This window comes from Monodon monoceros, unplaced genomic scaffold (genome assembly GCF_005190385.1).
Source record: "Monodon monoceros isolate NGI ecotype Baffin Bay Population unplaced genomic scaffold, NGI_Narwhal_1 Super_Scaffold_4, whole genome shotgun sequence".
In the NCBI taxonomy this organism is placed as follows: domain Eukaryota; kingdom Metazoa; phylum Chordata; class Mammalia; order Artiodactyla; family Monodontidae; genus Monodon; species Monodon monoceros.
Genome location: NW_021703781.1, coordinates 23,617,791 through 23,642,249, shown reverse-complemented (window position 1 = coordinate 23,642,249; position 24,459 = coordinate 23,617,791). Strand labels below are relative to the sequence as shown.

General features: G+C 36.0%; 1 protein-coding gene across 5 annotated transcripts in view; it reads left to right on the top strand.

Annotated features, from left to right (window-relative positions):
- The window catches only part of PPP3CB (protein phosphatase 3 catalytic subunit beta), a 48,068-nt gene that overhangs the window by 345 nt on the left and 23,264 nt on the right, over positions 1-24,459 (top strand). For 4 of the 5 annotated variants that reach the window (XM_029244937.1, XM_029244938.1, XM_029244936.1 and 1 more), the window contains exons 2-9: positions 13,677-13,877; positions 14,575-14,699; positions 18,164-18,275; positions 20,081-20,226; positions 20,491-20,630; positions 20,734-20,811; positions 20,917-21,011; positions 24,011-24,136. In XM_029244937.1, coding sequence (XP_029100770.1) covers positions 13,677-13,877; positions 14,575-14,699; positions 18,164-18,275; positions 20,081-20,226; positions 20,491-20,630; positions 20,734-20,811; positions 20,917-21,011; positions 24,011-24,136 — 1,023 coding nt within the window. The remainder of the gene's footprint in view (positions 1-13,676; positions 13,878-14,574; positions 14,700-18,163; positions 18,276-20,080; positions 20,227-20,490; positions 20,631-20,733; positions 20,812-20,916; positions 21,012-24,010; positions 24,137-24,459) is intronic. The other variant, XM_029244939.1, reaches the window with a different exon arrangement.

Below are 24,459 nucleotides of genomic sequence, written 5' to 3'. Positions count from 1 at the left end.
AGTGGCCCCTGGGCGGGCCCCTGCTGGGCTGGGCTGAGTCGGTGGCGGCGGCTCCGCGGTCTCTCGCTTGCCTTCTGGCCGTGGTGGGGGTTTCGCCCTGGGGGGTCTCCTAGCCGAAGGGGTGAGGCTACTAGTCGCAGAGCCCCTTTCTTTTCCTGCCCTGTCTGTCAAAAGCGGCCCAAAGGCCGCGATTAGCTTCCTGCACCGCGACAGCTGCACGCCTGGCTTGCCTGGGCGGACCGAGGGGCTCGGAGACCTTCAGCCACGCGGGGCCGGGCGATGAGCAGTCAGAAATCACCTCGGCTTTGGCCCACGTCTGCTCCCCAATGACAGCCGTCTGCCCTATTCGCGCCTAGTTAGCGCCAGCCGCAGGGGTTCGCCTTCGACCCTCAGGTGTCACCCCGCGCGGAAATTGGGGGAACTGTACGGGATCGGACAAGGGTGAAGGGACGAGCCAGAATTTGGGGGCCCCGGCTTTAAGTGCAGAATAGATGGAAAAAAGACAGCATAAAAGAGAAAAAAGCTTCAGGGATAGGAAGAAGCATTTACGTAGAAAACCGTCAACACTTTTTGGTCAAAGGCCAAGAGGGGTTAGCCCTCCTTTGCAGACAGACACCCACACACTCCCCCTAGAAGAAAAAATTAAATATTTCTCAGCTGGTGCAGAATTTATGGTTGTTTAACGACCACAGGTCAGCAGATTAATTTAAAATAGAGAAATTGAGGGCTAATTGAGAGTTGCTTAAGATTTCCACGCTCTCTGGGAGAGCCCAGCAACTTCAAGCACTGCTGCGGAGGTGAAAAACATAATTTGAAATGATTTTTCTTTATCCTGTAGCTTGGTCAATAAGCTGAAATCATTTTAGAATAAAGGTTTCCTTATTGTATCACATTTATTTTTGAAAGGTAGATACTTCTTTATTTGTTTTATTTATTTATTTCATTCAGCTTCTTAAGTATACTGGCACAATGTAAACACTGTTAGCCCAGTTTTGGAAATCTGACTAGACATGTTTCCATTAAAATATTTAAAAACAAGAAAAACTTTTTCCTTTGTGTTTTTTTAATTTTAGCTTGTCAATTCGAGTCTCCTTTAATAATAATAACACTAATTTGTATCTAGGCTATGTAGATAATTTAAAAAAATAGTATATCTGTTCAGGCCAGTTATTGGAATGAACTTAAAAAAGAGTTTATGGAATCCTTGTCCTGAGAAATCTTTTAAAAAAGAGAAAGAAAAATGATTGGTAGTTCAGGCATTCATCCTATTGTGAAATCCTGAAGTTCTGTGGGTGTGGGAATAGGAGACATGGGCTGCCTGTTAATTTGCTGACAGTATACTTGTGCTGTCTGTTAATTTCCCTGGGTACTTTTCACCCTACTATTAGATGGGACAACCAGTCACATTGCTGAACAGTGAGTTTATGCTCTCCTTATGCTTGTGAATCTTCTTGTTTCTTGTCAAATATGTGGTAATATTTCCCTTGTACTGCTTTAATACAGTAAAAATAAGATTCCAGACATAAGGCATATTCCTTAGGGGTGAGTTTTGAATGCAAGACACAGTCATGTTTGCAGTTTATTGGTATGAAATAAAAGTCATTTGATTTAGGTAAATAGGAGTTTGTTGGTAAGAAAATTATAGTTTAGTAGAGCTCATGGATATAAGATCTCATGTGCTTTGTAGTATATTCTTCAAGACAATTTTCATTTCTTCATGGAATTTGTTAGCTAGTTGGAATGACTGATATGGATCACATGCTTTAGATATAGTGTGCAACAGACTGGTTTGTGCTGCTCATGGAGTCTCTGGCTTCCTTGGAAGTTACTGGGAAACTTACCTTTCGTATACAAATCTCCTTTTAGATTTCATCTTCAAGCTTTTCTTGTCTTTCTCAGTCAATAATTGTACTCTAATGTTGCATTTGATGACAAAGAACACCAGTTTCCTGAAGGTATATGACCACAGTGCTAGTTCAACTTAGGTTTAACTTGTTAAAAATCCAGATTTCTTTTAAGTCCAGTATGTGCTAGTTTTGCATCAGTACCATTTCATAGTAGTAATGTTATGGAGACCATCGTTGACGTTGAATACAAGTAGTCTTTTTACTCCCTGAAACTTTTCCTTGTTGTCTCTAAATTTTATACTCTTACACTTCTAGTCAGGAGGCCTATATTTTATGGTCACATAGGTTTTGAAGGGGAAATAGGTCTTTCTGTATTTAATATCAAATGCCTGAAATTCACATCATGTGAAGTTTGAGATCATGGGATACTATAGGTGATTCATGTATAAATTATCTATTCACTGAAATTATTAGTGGTAATTCCATATCCCTGATTATGGGTGATTAAGTTTCCTGGTTAGTTAAAGCAGTTCAGTTCTGAGCCTGCTCCAGCTGCTGGCTCTGGTCAAATTCTGTTTGAAAGTTGGTGTAGCCCAAGTGGTTTAGGTGAGATAGTATGCCCTCTTGACAATTTTCTGTTAAGCATTTTTCTATCTTTAGCTAAGATAGGAAGTTGAAGATAAGAAAATAGAAACAAACTAGGAAAAACAGCTGATTGTATTGGTGTGAATGCCTTATTGACACATCAGCAAAATTGGTGTGTGTAATTTAAGCATAAAACCCTGAATTTATGTATATTGCTCTCCCTCCTCGCCCGGAAATTTGCTTGACCTGAATTGTTCAGGTACTTCCTTTTCTTTCCAGATACTTTTAAAATGTACTTTTTGCCGTATAGATCAGGTCCCAGATTTGTAAAACTAGATTATCCCTTGAGATTATTAAATCTATTACTCCTGATACAAAAATTCACCTTTATCACTTAGAATGCATTGTCTATATTGTGTATATGTTCATTTTAGCACCCACAATGTGACTCTCTTTTGCATTCAACATGTTTTCTTTATTTCATAGGTTATATTATCCTTATCTCTTAAATTATCAGACTTTCAGATTGAACCAAAATGCTAAAGAGTGTGTGTTGTAAGTTTTTTAGCTATTATATATCTGATGGGCAGCCTTATGATTCATTTAGTTTCTCTTGCCAGCTGCCCTGCTTATAAATCTGAGGCTAACGTGTTTTCCAGTACCTTAGCTTTATTAGAATTCTTATTTTCATTACAGATTTTTAGATGACCCACATAGGTCTTGGGGTCACATAGCTACTTCAGTGTTTTTTACTAGTTCTATTTCATTATATTTTAAAGCAACTTGAATTTTAATTTTTGTTTACAAAAGCTATTTTGTGGACTTACCTATCTAAAAAAGATAACTCTTGAAAATGATTTTTCTTTTTCTTTCCACCTTCATTAAACTGTTCAGCATACTAAAATAAATCTTTATTACCATGTGTCCTATAGAAAGCAAAGGAACAGAGAATATTGTGTGTGTGTGTGTGTGTGTGTGTGTGTGTGTGAGAGAGAGAGAGAGAGAGAGAGAGAGAGAGAGCGTGAGAAGGAAAGAGAACACTGGCAACAGGTCATCTTAGAAGGAAAATGCCAAGGAGGAAATACAGCTGTTCAGTAGTGAGGCAAAAGCTTTAGGTTCGGAGCTATTGAATGAATTGGCAAGAGTTATAAGGAAAAGTTTGGTGAAAGAATTTTGATTTATTAGATGAGGTGTGTTTTAGTGCCAATCATATGACTTCATTTCATTATAAAAATGTTTATACACAGAGATGAAATAAGGTAAAGCTAATTGGCATCCTTGTATGGTATGTAAAATTTATTTTGGAAATTCAGAGTAATCAAATAGCAAATATTTATTTAATGCCTGCTGTATAGCTAAAAACTGTAGGGAAACAACAGAAGTGTGAAAGATAAACTACAGTCTTGGTCCTTGGGGAAATAAGTACTCATAAAAAGTTAATCATTTATGTCATAAGGCTGGGTGTGATTAATAATTGCCAGATAAGTGGCAGACCCAGCAAGCTGAGTTCAAAGGAGATAGTGATGATTCTGGACTGGAGTGGTCTAGCAAGGGTTTGTATAGGAGGAAAGAGGTCTTGAAGAATGGGTAAGATTCAAATAAGCAAAAGATTGGGACCATTTATTTGTGCAACATTTATCGAGTATGTGCTTTGTACCAGACATATTACTAGGCATTAGGGATACAGAATTGAAATAAGTAAGATAGATTCTCTTGGAGGCAGTCTGGTGGGGGAGACATTATTGCAAATAAATAATATAATGAATTAGGTACAAAGTGCTGTTGGAGCTGTAAAAAAGGAATTAACTGTCTTAATTGGAGGGAAACTTTACTGAAAGGATTATGTTTTGAGCGGAGCCTTAAAGGATGAGTAGAATTTCTTCAGATATAAGGTAGGGCTGGGATAGAGAAAATATTTTCTGGTAGAGAAAACAGTAGCAGAAAGGCATGGAGTTTGAAAAAAGCATGAAATGTGTGACAGTATTGTGTAAAGTTCTTGGCAAGCAGGAGATGAAGTTGGAAAGGGTTTTTTGTACACCAAGTTGAGGATCTGAAACTTAAGCTAAGCAGTATAGCCTCTGGATGATTAAGAACACTGGATGATTACGCCTCTGGAGTCAGACTGCCTGGGTTTGAACCTAGTTCTACTTTAACCTTTTCACTGAGGACAAGATACTTAATATCACCAACCCTCAATTTTCTCATCTGCAAAATAGAGTTAATAATATGGGACTTTTGAAGGATTAATAGAGACAATTCATGTAAAATTTGTACTGCAGTGCCTGGCCTGACACATGGTAAGTACTCAACTAATGGTAGCCATCACCATTATTATTATTGAAGGTTTTAAAGTAACGGAATGACCCAGTATTTTGGTTTTTGAAAGCTAACGTGATATTGTGTAGAATGAAATATTATAATGGGAGAGGCTTAAATCAGGATGTCAGAAGATTAATGGAGTAGTCCAAGTGCAGAATGACCACAGTATGAATTAAGAGAAGGAGAAAAACAAGATATGACACAAATTCTGAGTAATATTAGAAAGTAGATATATTGGATCAGTGACTGGGTGTGGGAATGAAACAGGTGGAAGAGCAAACCTTTTTGAGAAAACAGTAATCAGACTAATTTTGCTTTAGTGATTGTTTGAGCATTGGTAGTTGAAAGCAGAAGAGATTGGAGTGACATGGAAGATACTGGGAATGGTTAAGAAAGACTTTGAAAATAAGTTTCAGGCTTTTGTTCCCTTTATTCTTTAGTCCTTAAGAAACCACCCCAAATTTTGGGGTAGATTTATCTACCTATGCTTTGTACAAAAAAGGGGAGGGAAAGTAGAGATTTTAGTTAGAGTTTTCTCGTACACAAAGTAATAAGAACTTGAACTAACATTGCAGCAATGGAGGTGTTAAAAAAAAAAAAAAGAGAATTTGAAGAATCAGTAGGACTTGGAGTCCAGAAAGAGAACAATGACACCAAAATTTTAAGTCAGCGTAACAGAGAATGATGATACCATAACAAAAATAAGCCAGGAAGGGGAACCAGTTTTTGAGGGAAGGTTATTGTGTTCAAAGAACCACCATAAATTAAAAGGAATCCAAGGGATACCTGGAAATTTTGAAGACAGTGTTGTAGGATCTGCTGAATCTTTCTTTAGAGCATGCTTCTACTCGTGGCATCTGAAGGGGTTATACCGTTCTTGGTGAAGAGAGTTTTGATGACTCTTTTAGTCAGAAGAGCATTGTCATTGTGTTGGTATAAGACAGATAGTACTGCAGTAGCATTCTGAAGAACTCAGCTTCAATCATGGCTCTACCCCTTACTAGTTGAAACACCTTGAGAGAGCCATTAACTTATCTGACGTGTTATCCTATTTGTGCAATTGAGATAAAACTTGCCCTACTGAACTCACAGGATGTCTCTGAGAATCATAGCGTTATGTATGTGAAAGCAGTTTGTAAACTGTAAATAAAGCACTATAAATATATTGTCATTGCTACATAAATTAGTGTAAGATAAGTAATTTAGAAACTGTAACTAATGTATCATTAATTCAGTAGACATTAGTATACATGTTCAAATCACTAGGTATGTAGAGATGAAAGACAGCTCCCTCGCCTTCAAGGAGCTCATAAGCTTGAGGGGGAGACAAGATACTTACAGTACAATTGATAAGTGCCATGATGTAGGTGTGCATCAAATGCTTTACTATGGGACCACAAGGAGGGGGCACCATTAACCTAGCCTGGGAACAGGAAACGTTTTCAAGAATTGGAACACTGAAATGAGGTTTAAGGACAAGGAGAAGTTAGGCAAAAGGTGGGACTAGTGTACCCCCAAATAATAGGGCGTGCAAAGTACAGAGATTTTTTTAAAGTGATGTAACTTTAAAAATGAAGATTAAATATCTGAAGTATAGGATGTGTCCGGAATGTGAGTTAGTGGCAAAAGATGAGGGTTGGAAATGTAGGGAAGGGTCAGATTACAAGGGATCTCATATGGTATGTTAAGAGACACAATTTGGATTTTATATGATGAAGCCAGTCTTGAAACAGGAGGATGTTGAGATTTGAATTTTAAAAAGTATTCTGAGTTATTGTGAAGCATGGGCAAAATTGAAAAGATTTTAGTAATTTTAGAGAAAAAAAAAAAGTCCTTATTCAGTGTCCCAGGACCAAAGGGACAAAACCAGATCAGAGAATTATTTAGGACCTATTGACCATGTTAGGGCGAGGAAGAAAAAGACTTCTAGGATAATTTCCAGATGAGTAGCTATATTGGTGATAGTTTAGAGGACATTAAGTTTTGGACATATTAAGTTTAAGATACTTATGGAACATCCAAATGAAGATATTTGATAATTTAATAAGGATTTGGAGTTTAGTTAGGGGCAGGGTCTGGACTGAATAATATATTTGGGAGTCCACAAAATACAGATTTTAGTTGAAGCCATAGTTATGAATGAGAGGAGTGTGATATGAGGGCCAAGGACAGAATCCTAGGTCACACTGTCCTAGGACCAGAAAAAGGACTAGAAGTTCATGAAATAGGTTGATCAGGTATGACCAGAGAATTAAGAGAAAAACCAGGTGAGTGAGTTCAAGAACCCAAGAGAGGAGACAGATATCAGGTGAAGGAATAGAGCAGAAGCCAGATAAATGTGGATTGAGGAAAGTAGACAAAAAAGTGATAAAATGAAGCTATACCCTGTAGATTACTCTTTCAAGAAGCTTAGTTGTAAAATAAGGGATATATATGGTAAAAACAGGGATGAGAAGTAAGGGAGAATTACTTGTTGGGGTTGTTTTTAAGATCATAGAGACTTTAGTACAGTCTCCCCTCAGTATCTGTGGGGATTTGGTTCCAGGATACCCCTCCCCATTCCAAAATCTGTGGATGCTCAAGTCCTTTATGTAAAATGTTTTAGTATTTGCATATAACCTACCTATATCCTCACATTTACTTTAAATCATCTCTAAATTACTTATAATACCTAATACAATGTAAATGCCATGTGAATAGTTGCCAGAGAGGCAAATGCAAGTTTTGCTTTTTGGAACTTTCTGGAACTTTATGTTTTAAATATTTTCTATCCGTGGTTGGTTGAATCTGCACAGGCAGGCCTGTGGTTGTGGAGGGCTGGCTGTATGTTTATCTGCTCAAAGGGAAGAACCAATGGAGAGTCAGAGGCAGAAGAAACAGAATAGGGGCATGGGTGGGTGGGAAGGGTGAACTGAAGTGAAGAGGTTGGGATAGTGGGATTCAGAGCACAGTAGAATGTTTAGTATTGGATGGATGGAATACCTCTTCCTTGATAGGAAGAAATGTAAAGTGGGTACTGGCATAGATGTGGATGGAGAGGGACAGAAAAGTGACATTTGGTCTGAAGGTCTCAATTTTCTCTGAAAAAGATTCAAGTTGACTACTGAGTAAGAGAGAAATTAAGTGTAGGGTTCAAGGAAGAGGTGATCATTTGAAATCTCCACTGAGGAGAATGGGAGAGAGCACAGACTAGAACGTTGAATAGGATTGATGGCAAGTGCCAGTGACCAACTAAGTTGGAGACCATGAATTTGTAGTAGCACTGAGCTGTTTTGATGATTTTTTTTTTTTTTTTTCTGTGGTACGTGGGCCTCTCACTGTTGTGGCCTCTCCTGTTGTGGAGCACAGGCTCCGGATGCGCAGGCTCAGTGGCCATGGCTCATGGGCCCAGCCGCTCCATGGCATGTGGGATCTTCCTGGACCGGGGCACGAACCCGTGTCCCCTGCATCGGCAGGCGGACTCTCAACCACTGCGCCACCAGGGAAGCCCTGTTTTGATGATTTTATACTTAGCATCCAAGTTTAGAAACTAACTCATCCAAGAATCGGAGTTTTGTAAGTAGGGTAGAAGGACAAAAGGACTTTAAACAATTCAGGATGTTGTTTAAAAAGTGGGTGGGTGATGGAATAGCTTCAGAATTGCAGCAAGCAAAGGTATCCAGAAGGGGGTTGGTTAGGAGAGGCTGTCCACGTTCTTGATATAATTGGAGAACAGATGAAGAAAAGGGAGTGAATCTGAAAGGATTAGAGATTTTGAACATGGAGTAAGAGATTAGAATTCAGGATTTCAGAGCTGGAGCAGAAATTATGGCTAAGGCTAGGGGAGTTGAAGTAGAATGGAGCTCAAACCTCTCAGTTCTTGGGTTTACATAGGTCATCCACATGGACATTGATGATGGTGGTGCTTAGAGTGGAGAAGGCTTTCGAACCAGGAAACTGAGTTTCATGTGAGAGATGACCAGAAATTTAGTAGATGGCTGGGACAAGAATAAACTAGCCAGAAGTCATGAACCTCAAACGAGGAAGCATTTTCTTCTTCACGGGAGTGATGATGTTGGAAGTGGTAGTGGGGAGCTGAAAGAAGACTGTAGCCTTTTCTGCTCAAATAGTGGAGTGTGGAAAAATGAGCATCGTCAACTTTGGAAAAAGTGTTTCAGAAGTGTTGTCCTTCAGGAGGACTAAGATGTAATTAAGCTAGAGAGATGAAGACAGCATTCTGTGAAGAGCTAAAATGTGTGTGTGTGCGTGTCCACGCATGTGCACACAGGAAAGAAGGGTGAATTTTTTTTTATTTTTTATAATGGGAATTCTGCAGGCCTCAATGAAGAGGATTGGGAGGGAGGAGAACAGCCTGAGGATGGTATGGTGTGAACAAAAGAAACACAGAGAAAAAAATCAGGAGGAACTTTATTTTGGACAGTTGCCAGTAATGGCAATGGTGAGCAGCACAGACATCTGAATGATACTTTGGAGTAGTTTTTAGGTGGCACAGGCTGCACCCCAGTTGGTGTTGGAGGCCTCACGGGGCTAATACTCTGCAGCCTTTGCTTAGAGTTGGGCAACAGGATTAGTTAAGTCCCAGGATTTCTTACCATTAGTAGAAAAAATAAGATCTCTGCTCTTCCCCCATCCTTGATCAGTCTGTGTCCCTGATTTATTTTTTCAACTTCCTACATTAAATTTTTTGAGGTCTTGTCTATCAGCCACCATATATTAAATCTGAATTAAAATACCTTGTGAAGGTTATTGATTACTATACAGATATGACCTTCATGCCAAAATTTGTGTTAAAGGAAATTTTTCAACAGAACAGTTTGGTTAAAGTGAATATTACCAAATCAAGTTTTCTAGTTTTGGAAACTTGGTGATTTTATGATTTTATAGCTCTTTAGGTTGTTCAAGCTAATCCTCCATTTTACCCATTTCAGTTATTGACCATTCACATTATATGTACATACATTTTATGTACTGGTTTTTCCCTATCTCAAACATAGAAGAGTTGGAAAAATACTCTGAAAATAAGGAGAAAGAAATATATAGGATGAAAACCCTAGAAATACAGGAATAGTTGGCTGAAGATGAATTAGAAATGTAAAAAACCATTTAGGGCTTCCCCGGTAGCGCAGTGGTTGAGAGTCCGCCTGCTGATGCAGGGCACACGGGTTCATGCCCCAGTCCGGGAAGATCCCACATGCCGCGGAGCGGCTGGGCCCGTGAGCCATGGCCACTGAGCCTGCATGTCCGGAGTCTGTGCTCTGCAACGGGAGAGGCCACAACAGTGAGAGGCCCGCGTACCGCAAAAAAAAAAAACAAAAACAACCATTTAAAACCTGAACTTAAATGGAAATGCTTTAAAGTACCTTAGGAGTTGATGGTAGTAGTTGAGAATATTAATTTTTGATGAAAAAAATTTAACCCTCTATTGACCAACACGGTCAGTAATTAATTTCCTATTAGGCCAAATTCTATTTGGTTAGTTTTCTTTTGCTTAGTTAGATCACCTGCTATGGCTCCTTTCTCCAGCTGCCAAAGAGCACAATGCCTTTTTGCCTCTTATTTTCTTATTTACTGATATATTAAAACATTCTTTTGAAACTCTCTGTTCTCCACTATCAGTGTTGTGTTGTTAGAACAACAGTTTTTCGTCTACTTTTACCTATGGTGGCATTTCTTCACCCCTCAACCTGTACCCATTCCTTAAAAAGTATACCAACTGGTGTTGAAATTTAAAAGTATGCCTTGAATTGAAAAAGAAGTAGAAAACATAGGTCTGGAGGCAGTTTATACTTTTTTTCCCCAGATGAATAAAGACATTCTGACTCTTGGTTAAAGAGGAGCAATAATAGCTCAGTGTGACTTGCAGTGGGGCATTCGCAATGTGCATGAAAACATGCAGTACCACAGGCGACTGGCTGAGTGGGGCAGAGAGAGATTGTCTCCCAGATGGGTTTTTAGGAAGTTCTGTATTTTGAACAGAATTCACCTGTTAGTTGACTTATGTTTTTGATTATTAGGAAGTATGCATAATCTAGAATGCAACATTTTAAACAGTATCTTTTTTCCTAAGTAGAGGAAAAATTCTCTTGGCCTGATGAGAAAAATATGACCCCATCTTGATCTCAGAAATTTGTATTTAAGAGATATTTAAACTTTTCATTTTCATGATGTCCCAGAAGTAACTTTTATTTAGTAATTGTTAAATTTTGTAGGTTTTTTTTTTTTTTTTTTTTTTTTTTTTTGCTGTATGCGGGCCTCTCCCGTTGCGGAGCACAGGCTCCGGATGCGCAGGCTCCGGACGCGCAGGCTCAGCAGCCATGGCTCACGGGCCGGACGCGCAGGCTCAGCAGCCATGGCTCACGGGCCTAGCCGCTCCACGGCATGTGGGATCTTCCCGGACCAGGGCACGAACCCGTGTCCCCTGCATGGGCAGGCGGACTCTCAACCTACATTTTGTAGTTTTTAAACAATTGGTTTACTGTTAGGGGCAAATTTGGTTATAGCATATAGTATGATGGTTTGTTTAATCTTTGGTTGGAGAAGAACATACGTTAAGAAAGGTTTTTATTTTTTTGGAATCTGACATATTATATTTGGGGGAACAAAATGTATTTTAATGTCTTATTCTAGATGCAGTAAAAAGTAATGGGAATAGATGTGTTCTAAAGAAGGGGGGGAAATGCAAGTTCAAGTTTTGTTTTACTAAGTATCAAAAAAGATGAAAGCAACAGGGATTGATGATTTCAAAGTCTTTTAGAAATGGTTGATATCCCTCTGCCTTAGTTCTTATCTCACTTATAAGAACTGAGTTCTTCCTAACTTTTTTTCCTCCTATGAGAATGTGGTTATTTACTCTTCTTAGGTAATTGATGTAATTCTAACCCAGCCCCCTGTTTTTAGTTTTTTTAAGTTGTACTGTGAAGAAACAGTTTGTCCTATACTTTTCCAGTCTTCTGCATAATAATTGATGATCCCAGTGATGGCCCTGAAACATCAAGAAAATAGTATGTACTGTATGCCCAAATATAAAGTGACTTTTTTCTTTAAAAATTTTATTTCAGAAAAGAGAGATCTGCCTTACATTTGAGTCTATAGGTAGACTAAATTCTTACTATAAATTTCTCTCTTGCTTTCTTTTTTTTAAATATATATATATATTTATTTATTTGGCCGAGTTGGGTCTTTGTTGCTGGGCGCCGGCTTTCTTTAGTTGCAGTGAGTGGGGGCTACTCTTTGTTACGGTGCGTGGGCTTCTTGTTGCGGAGCACGGGCTCTAGGCGTGCGGGCTTCAGTAGCTGTTGCTCACAGGCTCTAGAGCGCAGGCTCAGTAGTTGTGGCTCACAGGCTTAGCTGCTCTGGGGCATGTGGGATCTTCCCGGACCAGGGCTCAAACCCGTGTCCCCTTCATTGGCAGGGAGATTCTTAACCACTGCACCACCAGGGAAGCCCTCTTGCTTTCTTTATTTTTAAAAGCAAAGTACTGTTTGGTAAAGGGCCTAAAACTACTTCAATCCAAGCTGATTTTGAATGCATAAAGAGGTCATTTGTTGGATTCAGTAAAGGAGGAATAAAAAATTTTAACAGATATGTAGTAACTTTTCCTAGGTATATGACCTCAAAATTGTGGTAGATACCATTGAAAATGGACCTTCACGTTTTCCATTCCATTTAACAAATATCAGTTTAAATTCAATATTTTAAATCTCATTTCATTTAAACAGGAGCAAAGTATTTTCAATTATAGTGAAGACAAAAATCATTGTACTATTTTTTGTTGAAAATTCCCAGTATATGAAGAAGATAATAATGTTTAAAGACAATAATGTTTAAAGAGAATGGTAATACAGTCATGAGAAATGAATCACAGGCGTGAGAGAAAACTATTGATTTTAACATTATAAGTAAGAATAAGTGACTGGATTATTCAATGACAGTGGATTTAGAGCTTTAGGTTGAAATCAGTTTGTCTGTTTTTTCATCTAGCGTTTCTTATTATGATTAAATTCTTATGAATAGAAAAAAGCAAATATCAGTTTAAAACAATACAGTTGGTAATTACTTGTGGAAATCGTAAATATATGCTACAGGAGTAAAAAGGCCAACTCTTTCAGTAGTTAGACAAATGGAAATTGTGGCTTAGGATAAATTTGCAGTGATAGCATTGAATATGTATTTAAAAAGTGCTGTATCTCAAACAACTTAAATGGGAGTGAGGATGATTTGCTTTTGAAAAGTATGTTAGATGACTCAAAAAATGAATCCAGTGATAAGGAATACACTGATGTCAAAAATTTGTGTAAAGATTTTGAATGAAAGTATTTTATGAAACATGAAGGTAAGAGAAAAAGCAGTATTTCAAAATTATCGTGATTTATTAATGTTATTTCAAATTTATATGTGCATCTGAATTAATTTAAATTCCATCAATAAGCATTTGGCTGTTTTAATCTATATCCCTGGAAGTTTCTATTCAAGTTGGCTAGCAGGCATTGTTTTATATATTTTTAATAGGAAGTTGTTAGATCACCTTATATTTGGGATTTCTTTCTATTCATGCCTATGTGGTATTAAGTTATATTTATTGTACTTCATTTAAGATGAAGAGTGTATGTTTTGAGAATTCTACCAAAAAATGTTTTTGCTTAAAGAAAAAAGCTTTAGTTATCCTGAAAGAACTTTTAATTTTGTGAGACAGTTTATTTCTCCAATAATTCTTCTGTTATTATATATAGATTATTAAAAAGGAAGTATAGTTTGATTACTCTTTTTTTAAAAAAAGCTTTAAAAAAATTAATACCCCATCCAGTAAATGAAGAAGCAAAACTTCAGCTTTTCAGTTTTTACTCTTATTTACCTAGATCCATTAATTAGTTTTTATGTTAATATATTAATAGTGATTTATTTTTTATTAATTAAAAAAAATTGCAGCTGTCCCTTTCCCCCCAACGCATCGCTTGACATCTGAAGAAGTTTTTGATATGGATGGGATACCCAGGGTTGATGTTTTGAAGAACCACTTAGTAAAAGAAGGTCGGGTAGATGAAGAAATTGCACTTAGAATTATCAATGAGGGTGCTGCCATTCTTCGGAGAGAGAAAACCATGATAGAAGTAGAGGCTCCAATTACAGGTACACTTATTTATGTTTTGGATATTATTTTTTTTACTGCACCATTATTTACTTACCTAAATATAAAGCTGTTTCTTCTTCATTCATATTGTATACTAAATTAATATTACATGGACATTATCTTGAATTTCCAGATTATTTTCTTTTTAAAGTTTTTGCCTGTTCTCAATGAATAAACATGATCCTAAATAATCTGAGTGCAGAAGTTAGTCTAGTATGCTTTTGTGAAGGTTTCATTAGTTGTGTTGGCCATCACTGAATTTGATTCAACAAATACTTATTTACTTTGTTTTCAGTCATTAGGGGCAAATACCTCAATGCTGTATCAGATACCAAAAGTGATCATTTACAGGTCAACAGAAAGTATGGAGTTAGAATGGAGATTTTACTGCCACCATTATAATTTTGTCATCCTAAGACATGCATGCTTGGCTTCCTAAAGAGGAGCTTTATAAAGTTAGATGAATTTTGTCACTGACTACAAATTTCATTACTTTTGTTATATCTCGTTCTAGATCTTGAGCACATGAACACTTGTATACACATCATCCCTATCATGACTCCTCATAGATTACTTCCTTCTTAGACCTTTCTTGATAGAATTTTACACTATCTCTTATGTAAAATAAATTAGAATTTAAGTAAAATTTGTTATTTCAGAGTTTTTTTTTCATATCTAATAATCTTCTTGTTTCAGTGTGTGGTGACATCCATGGCCAATTTTTTGATCTGATGAAACTTTTTGAAGTAGGAGGATCACCTGCTAATACACGATACCTTTTTCTTGGTGATTATGTGGACAGAGGTTATTTTAGTATAGAGGTAATAATCATATACTGTCATTTGATTTGCTTTTAAGTGTTATCATAGATGATTTCCATTAATTCCTAATAAAATAAGTTCCTTAAATTACCTGTATTGGGTTCTTTTTAATACCTCTGCATATTCTAAAGTTTTTAGTAAAGCTACTATTTATTCCTCTTCTGTCTTTCAAACTATTCTTTTAATTTTCTTTGTGCCACTCTTAATGTAATTATAATTGCCATTTTTCCCAGTGGAAATTGTAAGCAAACTAAGGGGTCTTTATTGCCCTGTTATCTAGTGGCCCTAAGGAGCTAATGCTGTTTATCTCTCTTGCCCTTAAAGGCATTCACCCATGCAGAAAAAGATTAATTGTATTTTTTCCGATTAAATAAAATATATTACAGTGCGTTTATTCCTCAAACTCTAGTACTTCTATCCCTCCTTCCATAGCAATTAAAACCCAAATATATCATATAGAATCTTTATGCATTCTGAAAGTATTTGTTTTAAAAAACTTGAGACATTAAAGTGACCTGTTGATTATCACTTAGCAGTAGATGGTTCTTTTTGCTCCTTTTACTTTTCTAATTATATAAATTAAAATAAGATATAAATATAGAACAATTTGTATTTTCTAATATATGCATCTCTTTCTTTCCTTTTTTGAAATGAAAATGGAACCCTATTATAAGGTTCTGTAACTTCCTTTTTTCATAAATCCCTATGCTGTGATGTCATTCCAGGTAAATAATTATAAATTTATAGCATCATTTTTAATAGCTGCATTGTATTCCATCAACTAAACAAGTCACAGTCAATTTAATCAGCTTCTTATTAGGCATATAAGGTGTTCCCAGTTTTTTGCCATTATAGGTGATGCTTCTGTGAGCCATATTATTTATACATCTTTATATACTTGCCCAATTATTTCTACAGGACAGATTCTTACAGGTAAAATTGTTGGGTAGAAGCTCTACAAATAGATAGGTGTGTTAGCATTAATGTGTTTCAAGCATATTCTAAGCACTTAATACACATTGATTAATCTTTACAACAAAGTTATGAGGTAAGTACTATTATTTTATCCATTTTATAGAGGAGTCTGAGGCTTGGAGAGGTTAAATAACTTGCCCATGGTCATATTGTTAGTAAATGGTGGAGCTAGGCAGTTTGACTCTAAGCCTGTGCTCTTAACCATCTCCCCCACTAGATACTGAAGCTTTACCTGGTGAATTTCCATGCCGATTACTGTTGTTTAATTCTCCTCCAGTGTTTTCAACCTCCTTTCTGAGGTATGCTAGGATCCTTAGTGGGGAAGAGAGCTCAGGGCTCTGTCCACCCAAATTCCCTTGGGAATTTTATTATCCTTAGTTGTTCCTCTTTCCATTCATAGTTTCATCATCAGCCTCCTCAAACTTCCCTGGAGCCTTCAAGAAAACTAGAAAATTGCTCTCCTTAATATAAAGATTGGGGGCTTTTTTATTTTAAATTCTATTCTGATTGGGGGCTTTGACAAAAACAATAAAATAAAAAATTTTAGGAAGCTTAGTTGGTACCTGAGCATGTTGGTATGTATGTCTTTGTATTAAAGGGTTTAGTAGCTGACTGTTAAAATATTTTATTGTTATAAAAGGAAAATAATAAAGAATCAGAATAAGGAAAAAGGGCAGGTGTTTAATAAGTATTTCCCCAGTTTAATTATTTTTTTCTTGTGAATAAAATGAAGATGTGAATAGTTACACATTTCATATACCTTAACTTGTTTAAAATAAAGTTTGTGGGAATTCCCTGGTAGTCCAGTGGTTAGGACTCTGCGATTTCACTGCCAAGGGTCCGGGCTCTATCCCTGGTTAGGGAAATAAGATTCCGTAAGCAGCGCGGCCAAAAAAATAAATAAATGAAGTTTGTTTTTTCTTTTTGTATATGATTATGTAAACCAAGCTTATTTACATATGAAATAGTCTTTCCTTTTTTTTTTTAACCAAATAAGTAAAATGTGAGTCTGTTTCTTTTTTTATTTTTTTAATTTTATTTTTTTAACATCTTTATTGGAGTATAATACAATGGTGTGTTAGTTTCTGCTTTATAACAAAGTGAATCAGCTATACTTAGACATATAACCCCATATCTCCTCCCTCTTGCGTCTCCCTCCCACCCTCCCTATCTCACCCCTCTAGGTGGTCACAAAGCACTGAGCTCCCTGTGCTATGCAGCTGCTTCCCACTAGCTAGCTCTTCTACATTTGGTAGTATATATAAGTCCATGCCACTCTCTCACTTTGTCCCAGCTTACCCTTCCCCCTCCCTGTGTTCTTAAGTCCATTCTCTATGTCTGCATCTTTATTCCTGTCCAGCCCCTAGGTTCTTCAGAAACATTTTTTTTTTTTTTTTTTTTTTTTTAGATTCCATGTATATGTGTTAGCATATGGTATTTGTTTTTATCTTTCTGACTGACTTCACTCTATGACAGACTCTGGGTCCATCCACCTCACTACAAATAACTCAGTTTCGTTTCTTTTTATGGCTGAGTAATATTCCATTGTATATATGTGCCATATCTTCTTTATCCATTCATCTTTTGGTGGACACTTAGGTTGCTTCCATGTCCCTTCTATTGTAAATAGAGCTGCAGTGAACATTGTGGTACATGACTCTTTTTGAATCATGGTTTTCTCAGGGTATATGCCCAGTAGTGGGATTGAGTCTGTTTCTTATGTTAGGTGTATTTAGGGAAAAATAGTTGCTGTACTGTTTTAATATTCTTTTTATTAAGAAATTACATTATCTTTGAATCATTTCACATAATAAGCACCTACATTATATAAGGCAACATTCATAACCAACAATGTAAATATAAAGCATGGTTATTCTCTTCATTAGGCAGCATGGCATAATGTTTAAGATCAGAGGATCAGAATCCTATCTCCATTACTTAGAGGTTTTGTGATTTCGGACAAGTTACTTAAGCTCTTTGCTTCAGTTTCCTCATTTGTAAAATAGAGATAATATTATATACTTCGTAGGGTTGTTTGAGGAATAAAGGAGGGGAATTAATTATATAGTGCTTGGCACATTATGAGTACTCAATGTTAGCTGCTATTATTTTTGACATTGTTATTGTTTTATTTATTGGTATACCTAAGGAGGAGCCCAATCTGCTAATTGTTTTTACAGCAAACAATTTGTAAATCTAAAGTAATTAAATTATTTGACTCATTCATTCAACAGATATTTATTGCTCTTCTACTATTTGCTAGCTGCTTTTCTAAGAGTGGAGAATCAGAAGTGAATAAGATGACAAAGTCCCTAATTTCATGGAGCTTATGTTTTAGTAAGGGACAAAGAGAAAAAGATAATAAAAAAGATAATGAAGAGTGATAGAGATTGTAAGGGTAATAGGGTTAGAAGAAAAGAAGCAAAGATCAAACAGCTTAGTTAAACAAAAATATAAGATTAATTCACTGGAAACATTTTCTTTTGTAGTGTGTCTTATATTTATGGGTCCTGAAGATTCTATACCCAAGCACATTATTTCTTCTGAGAGGCAACCATGAATGCAGACACCTTACTGAATATTTTACCTTTAAGCAGGAATGTGAGTACTGCCATGAGAAATATTTTCACTTCCTCAGTATTCTTTTGGAGTGATGTTGGTAGTAAGAGTTTGAAGATTTTTACAGTGCAACATGTAAGAACAGATTTTGTGTCCAAATGTGTCAAGCTTTGAGGAAGATTGTCTAGTGATCTCTAGTGTTTAATTTTATTCAGATGTTTTCATTTCAGTATTTCCTATTAAGTTTGATTTTTACATATGTACCTAGGAACAGTTTTGAGCTCTGTATGTAGTTTTAATGTTAGAATTATTTTTTCTAACGGGATGAATATAAACCAAAAGAAAAGAAATGTTGCGTTGGAGATTTCTCTCCATCAATATTGAGGCGTTCCCATGAAAATTCTTAGCAAATTAATCATCCTGTCATCATTGCAGATTGTTTTACTTATTTTTTAATTATGCAGATTGTTTTAAACACACTATTAATGAATGGAAGGTCGTAACCTACAATGTTTACCCCATTTCTCTCTTAAATTATTATGGCTGTGGTAATCTAATAGCTATAAGCAACCATATGGTATGGAGCAGTGTTTGACCTTTTTTCGCACCTCATAGCTGTGTACTTGTTAATATTCATGGCTGTATTAAGTCTTAGAGTTAAGATTTAAAATTAGAAATAACTTCAGAATTATTGAGGCTCAAAACATGATTCAATAAAGATCGATATAGTGATGGATAATGGCAGAGGTGGCAAGCTCATATAACTTCAAGGATCAGGTGGGTAACCTAAAGAATATAAGATGAGACCTGGAAAGTGCATGCTTGACCTAAAAGCAATCAAATTAAAATTTTTATTAAACCACAGTGTTGGAAAACAGATCTGTCAGCAGACTATCAGTTTATAACCTCTGCTTGCTGGATATAGATTTTCTCATATTTGAATGTTACAATATTAAAAAGTGAAGTAGGAACTAAGTTCTTTTTTTCCCTTAGATAAGGAACAAACGGTCCGCCAAAATCCCACCCAAAACATAAAATATCCAGGAATTTAAAAGTATAAAGGAGCAAGGGAATGTGTATGATATCTACTTAAAAGTAGATGAGAGTTTAGTTTGGTAGAGTCTTTCTCGCGTTATATTGGCTTCTTGCTTCACTGCCCATTTTAAGTGTTCATTGTAGGCTAAAGGAAAGCCTCTGCTCCTGCAACATATGCATAAAATCTTTTTTTTAATTGGATGGACCTTGAGTTTTGTTGTGGTGATATAGTAGTCTTGCCTATAACAACAAAGTAGTCACTGACTCTTAGAATAAAATAAAGTATTAACACTATTTTAACTTTTAGTTCTAATTTTGCCTTTCTTGGCCTATAAAGGTTTAACTATTTTTAGAGATTTGACTTATTTATTTTTAGTAACATTTTATGACTATCTGCTGCATACACAAAATAAATTTAGAGAGAGCACATATTTTGTCTTCACAAGATCAATAACATTGCTTATCCTTCTTGATTCAATGGGGCAAGATGCTGGCCTTTTTAAAAAAAATTTTTTTACGCAGTAAAATTTACTCTTTGTGGTGTTTAGTTCTGAGTTTTGACAAATGAATAGAGCTGCCTACCACTACAGTCATGATACAGAAAAGTTTCATTGTCCCTTAAATTTCTCCTTGCTGCCTGTTTAAACTCACCCCTTTACCCAGTCGGAAACCCTGGCTGCCACTTGGCTGTTTCCCGTATCTTTAATTTTCTTGCCTTGGTTTTAATAGTCATGTGTATGCACACACACATGTTTTCAAAATGATCAACAAGTTATGCAGTTTTCAATTATTGAATTTTTTTCTTTTTCTAGGTAAAATTAAATATTCAGAAAGAGTCTATGAAGCTTGTATGGAAGCTTTTGATAGCCTGCCTCTTGCTGCACTTTTAAACCAACAATTTCTTTGCGTTCATGGTGGACTTTCACCAGAAATACACACACTGGATGATATTAGGAGAGTGAGTATATATTTTAGTTCCAAGAGTTGATTCCTATTTATAGTATTTTGTTGGGTAGAGACTAGAAGCTTCAAACCTCTCTTCACTGCCAAGATTAGGTAATGGTAAAAATTAATACACTGATATTTTATGGAAATATCTTCTAACCATTCAGAACAATGTAGTATGGACAGTATTCAAAGTTGGTACCACTTTCCTATGCCCATTCCATTCTCACTTTTTGACAAGTTATTTCTGTTCTTTGTTTCTTTTCTTCTTTCACAGTTAGATAGATTCAAAGAGCCACCTGCATTTGGACCAATGTGTGACTTGCTATGGTCTGATCCTTCTGAAGATTTTGGAAATGAAAAATCACAGGAACATTTTAGTCACAATACAGTTCGAGGATGTTCTTATTTTTATAAGTAAGGAAAAAAATCCAAGTTTAATCACATTGTAGTTGTTAAAATGGCATATGCTACATATAGAAAGTCATTATTTTACTTAATTTACTCTTTTTCCCCACAGCTATCCAGCAGTGTGTGAATTTTTGCAAAACAATAATTTGTTATCGATTATTAGAGCTCATGAAGCTCAAGATGCAGGGTAAGAATTCTGTTTCCCTGACCCAAATTAACACCTTATGTACAAATCAAACTTAGTAACCATGATTGATGCTTTACGATGCATATTAAGCTATTTGTTTTGCAGCTATAGAATGTACAGAAAAAGTCAAACTACAGGGTTCCCTTCATTAATAACAATTTTTTCGGCACCTAATTACTTAGATGTCTACAATAATAAAGGTAAGATGTTGTTGATAAAAAAATTGTTAAACAACTTAATATATAAATTGACTTATTTTTTTGAAAATATAATAGAAAAGGGGTATTGTTTGAAACTGTAACTATCCAAATCTTATTATAAAAACGTATAAGATATAAGGGAGGGGAGAGGGCAAGAAATAAAAATCCAAAATGTGAAACTTAAGTCATATGTAACCAGTCCACAACTTGTCATTCACAAAAGCTGCCTTGTGAAAGAATGTTCTGAGGTAACTACGTCAAGCAAAAATAAACATGATTTTCTCAAACTCCCCTTTCTTAAATCTTCCCCCTTATAGTCAAGAGAATGTTTTCTTGTTTGCATAAAGCTGCTGTTGCTGCTTTGACCATTTCATGTATTTGTACCGCATAGTTGTTTATCATGTCTCTTGTTTTATGTTCACTGATCTAGGTTTTCTTTCCCTTTCTTATTCCCTACTTTTATCTCTACTGCCCCATGATGATTTGTAGTTGAGGCTTTGATTAAGTCAATCTGACCTCCTTTCTGGGATACATTCTTCCCTTTCCTTTCTTTTTACTGATCTTTCTTCCTTTTTTCTTACGTCTTTTTTTTTTTTTTTTTTTTTTTTGGTACGTGGGCCTCTCACTTTTGTGGCCTCTCCCGTTGCGGAGCACAGGCTCCGGACGCGCAGGCTCAGCGGCTGTGGCTCACGGGCCCAGCCGCTCTGCGGCATGTGGGATACTCCCGGACCGGGGCACGAACCCGTGTCCCCTGCATCGGCAGGCGGACTCTCAACCATTGCGCCACCAGGGAAGCCCTTTCTTACGTCTTTTTAATTTACCTTCTTTCTAGTGGTTCCTGTTCCCCCTCCTTCCCTCCAAATTTGCTCTGTCTGTAATAACTGGGTTTACTTTAACTTTGAACACAGTTTATTGAGAGATAATACCAAAGGATCTTACTCTAGTTAAGTGTGTGCCAGGGACACTGAAGATGAGCTTGAGTATGTTTACGTAGTTCACATTTTCAGAAGAGGAAATTAAGAAGCCAACTTCTATTCTGTCTTGACATGTCTGGAATTCAGTTGACTATGCCATAGTTTCCAGGGTCACACTGGAGTGGTTGTACCAGGAGGAAAGAACAGAAGGTTAAAGACTTTTAAAAGTACGTTTAGAGAAATAATGAGGTCGTTGCTAAATATGGGTTGTGGTGTGAGTTCAAAAGAGGAGTGGAATAAGAGTTTTTGGAAGAGTATAGATCATAGTTAAAAGATTAAAACATTTGCCAGAGATCAGACAGTAGCAAGCTGTATAATAACTTGGATACAGAGTATGCTACGAGAACTCCATACTGTATTAATTACCAAAACAACCATACCATTGACATTAACTGAGTTGGTAATCTTTAGAAGCTAGTATCATTGTAGCCTCCAAGGATTATGCCAGTGCTAAAATAGTCTTTTAAATTATATTTTGGTTTATAAATTTTGACGCTTCTATAAAGATACCTAATGAAGCATGGCTTCATTTTTGAAGAGGAACATATCTAAGTTTGGATGCCATCCTCAGAATTGATTTGTTACATTTAACTTTCTACCTGTAGCCTCCCCTTGTCAGTACTAAAGGAGCTAGTGTTCAGTGCTCTGTTGATTACTGACTTACTGGTTGTCCTTCGTCAGTTTAACTCAGGAGGTTAAGGGATCACTTTTCTTAGTACTCAGAAAAGAAACTCAAACCATTGAATCTGTCTTGTCAGAATCAAATGTCTCTTGGTAGTTCTGATCCTGTACATAGTGTTAATGACTTGAGTGCTTACATGGTATGGGATATGTTTGTAATGTTTCATTCCATCTGTAAGGCAATTTTCTAGATTCTTTCTCTCTCTTTTTTAAAGCCGAATGCTTGGTATCAGCCCTTAATTTCTGAGGCTAAATTTAAAATGTGTTTATTTCATGGGAATTTCATAAGGGAAACAAACATATTACTTTTGACTCTATATGAGCTAGAATCCCAAATCTTGGAATTTAACATCTACATTTCAGTGCTTTACATTAAAATGAAAAAAGAAAAGTAACCACATAATTATTATGGTATCTACAAAGCATTTTATACTTTTATGTACTTTCATGTGAAATACATTCTCTGACCTTAAACTTCTGAGGTAGGCAGGGTGAACATATTAGTCTTATTTTATAAATGAGAAACAGATTAGTTAATTTGCTAACTATTGCACAGCTAGTATATGCTGTAGCTTAGATTAGAATCTAGCCCATCTAGTCCAGTGTCCCATAAAATAATATAACTAGTGACTGAAATCTATGTCAGATTAATTTAAGGTATTGTTTATATCAACTTATGAAACATTAGAAAGATACCTGAAATTGAGAAGAGTATGTTACCTGTGGGTTATTTGGTTATAATATTTTCTCTTTCAGTATTTTAATGGAATTTTTTTCTATATGAAGTAAAATATTTTTTGTAGTAGTTTCATTTGATTTCTTATAATACATGAAATAAGTACATTCCTACATTCATAAATAAAATGTTCCAAATTTTTTTTCTTTTCTGTTTTTTTTTCCTTGCTTTATTTCCATTTAGCTGTCCTTTCCAGGTTGCCTGCAACTAAAAACACCCTCTTAAATTCTTCCAACTTGTATGAAATTTTAAACCTAGAAAATTGCTCATTGTCATTCTGTGTTTCCTCTAAAAACTGAGTTTTCACGATTTTGGATTTAGTAAAAGTGCATGTTTATCATTGGATTATAAAGTAAAATAAACATTCGAGAAAGACTGGGAATTTCATTAATAATGACAAGTGAAGATCTGACTATGCTCTACATAAAAGTGTGTTAAAAGCAGAACTGTGTTACTACTAAAAATTCCTACCTCCCTCTACTAGCCCTCATTCTACTCATCCCTTGATTCCCCACCCCCTTAAAAAGATATTTTTCTGCTTATATGTGTTTTTAGACTTTTAGAGCTAAAGGCAAATTGTTACATTGACATTCAGACTTATCTTGCAGCTGCTGTATTAAAGTATGAAAATAATGTGATGAATATTCGACAGTTTAACTGTTCTCCACATCCTTACTGGTTGCCCAATTTTATGGATGTCTTCACATGGTCTTTACCATTTGTTGGAGAAAAAGGTATGATTTTTATTAAAAAAAATGTTTTATTACTGTTATATTTGCTCCAGTGTACTATTGCAGGCATATACTACTTGCTAAAGGAAGCTGAAGTCTAATTTCACTGTGGCTACAGCTCTACTTGTGTCAGTGGGTGTGGATATGAGAGCCTCAAAGATATTTTAGTTAGCTGTTTACAGCCCCCATCTGAGGGTGTCTGGAGGACTGGGAGAAGACTTATAAATAGCCTGATGTTGTCTTCAGCTGTTGGGTTTTCTTTCTTTTTTTCTTTAGCTTAAATATTTTATGAAGGAATAGAGGAATAGCTTTGCTTTGGAATGGAC